Genomic DNA, 1945 nt, shown 5'->3' on the forward strand with positions numbered 1-1945 from the left:
TTTTTTTTCTGTTAACTTTAAATAGAAGTGCACGTAATTACTATTATTGCTATTAAATAACACAACTCTAAAGTCCCTTTTGGAAAACTCATTAAACATAAGAATTATGAATAACGAATTGACGTGTTACAGAGATGTCACTATTTGTCAAGATGTTTGTTCGCCTCTTGCAGCTGTTCTCTAATTGTAAAGAAGACTTTGCACACTTAATAACAAACATAAACCTTTACTATCAAATTCGTGATGATTACTTTAATCTATATCACAAAGAGGTAAGTCTAATTGAATATATATATTTATTGAACCTATACAAATAATTCGGAAAGGTATGTTTGTTAACATAAACTAACACCATAATTTTAAGTAAATAGTTTTGCTTGTAGTGGAACATACTGTTATAAACAAAAAAATGTCTAGTTTTAATTAAATTTTATTTAACAAATTTTTATAACTGGCATAGTAAATACAATCGAAATTTATGTAAATAATATAAATACTCAATTAATCTATTCAAACTTGATTTCTTCATAGTTAATATAGGTTTAAAATGAATACCTTTCCAAACTTTACACATTTAGTTTGTAATAACGTGCAAATCATTTTAATTAATAAGTGAATTTCATTATATTAGCATATATTAGTGTTGTATCACGTAATAATGACTTTTATAGTTCACAACGGATACAAATTTTGCCGACGACATATCATCAGGGACTTTTACTTTCCCTGTCATACATGCTATACGAAATCATCCAGAAGATCAACAGATAATACGTATCCTTCTTCAGGTTTAAATCAGTAGAGATTATAGTATGTATTTACAAGAAAAGAGGAGGGGTTGATGAGAAATCTAGAAAAAATTTGAAGTTTAAATGATTCGAGTAACAGTAACAATAAAGTAATAGTTACTTTTTTATTGATAGGATCATGTTTCCATTGTCATTCTTCTTGACCTCACGTTAGAGTAGATTTACATTTTTTTATTTTGTATCTATGGAGTATGTAAAGTTTAAGAGAATGTTGTACTCCTCTCCTTTTTATCTGGTATTGATATAATTTGATTTTATTTAAAGTAATTTTGTTTTCAAGTAAATAGCTTGTTATTCTTTAATTGTGATAAACAAAGACATTTTGAGGCGACGGACGAAGGATTTCTACATGAAGCGATACTGCATTGAACTACTAGAACAGTTTGGATCCTTCGATTACACAAGAGCTACCCTTGAAGAAATGGATAAACAAATAAGAGAAGAGATTCAACGTTTAGGAGGTAATCCTCTGTTAGTGAAATGTATGGATGATCTACTGGATTGGAAACAGTAAAACGCTCCGTACAAAAGCAGGAAAATTACATGTTGATGCGTTGACTATCATTCTGATGAAAATCTCTTAGAGGAAATTTTTAACATTTGTGGTAGCAGTTATTTTTGCAACTCCATTAGAAACTATCGAATCTTATACATATAGCAGTCCCAGTAATATTAAGGGTATGAATCTGTGTGTGTGCATATATGTTCAGAAACATTTGTGTTTGGCGCCAGCGACACTGCAGATATTGAAAAAATTTTAAATACAAAACTTAATAGTTTTTAACATTGTATACCACCGACAAACCATTAAATTCTTTATTCAACAATTTTTCGATATTCCTTATGGTTTCAGAGATACTAGCAAAAATATAAATAATCATTAACAATAAATCATGCTATATTGTGCAAATGTAAAGTATCAAATTTAATTACTCCTTATCCAACTTTCAGTTTAAGTACATAAATCGTTTGATAATACAAAAATCCATGTTATTTAATGTTTTATACTCATTTTGAAGTTGAATGGCTAACGCGATTGTATTGACATCTACGCTTGGACGACAGTTGAATTCAATCGGTAAGTATATTTTACCCGTAAGCATACTTTAATTATTTTATCATCCTATAGCTGGTAA

At 28.8% G+C, this 1945-nt stretch overlaps 1 protein-coding gene across 1 annotated transcript; it reads left to right on the plus strand.

Annotated features, from left to right (window-relative positions):
• Window positions 1-113: 113 nt before the first annotated feature.
• LOC128882132 (terpene synthase-like) lies at window positions 114-1700 on the plus strand. Its single transcript, XM_054133702.1, has 3 exons — window positions 114-272; window positions 672-774; window positions 1127-1700. The coding sequence occupies exons 1-3, from the start codon at window positions 135-137 to the stop codon at window positions 1321-1323; spliced, it is 438 nt and encodes a 145-aa protein (XP_053989677.1). The 5' UTR covers window positions 114-134; the 3' UTR covers window positions 1324-1700.
• Window positions 1701-1945: the final 245 nt, after the last annotated feature.

The sequence above is a fragment of the Hylaeus volcanicus genome, unplaced genomic scaffold (genome assembly GCF_026283585.1).
Source record: "Hylaeus volcanicus isolate JK05 unplaced genomic scaffold, UHH_iyHylVolc1.0_haploid 17053, whole genome shotgun sequence".
Lineage (NCBI taxonomy): Eukaryota > Metazoa > Arthropoda > Insecta > Hymenoptera > Colletidae > Hylaeus > Hylaeus volcanicus.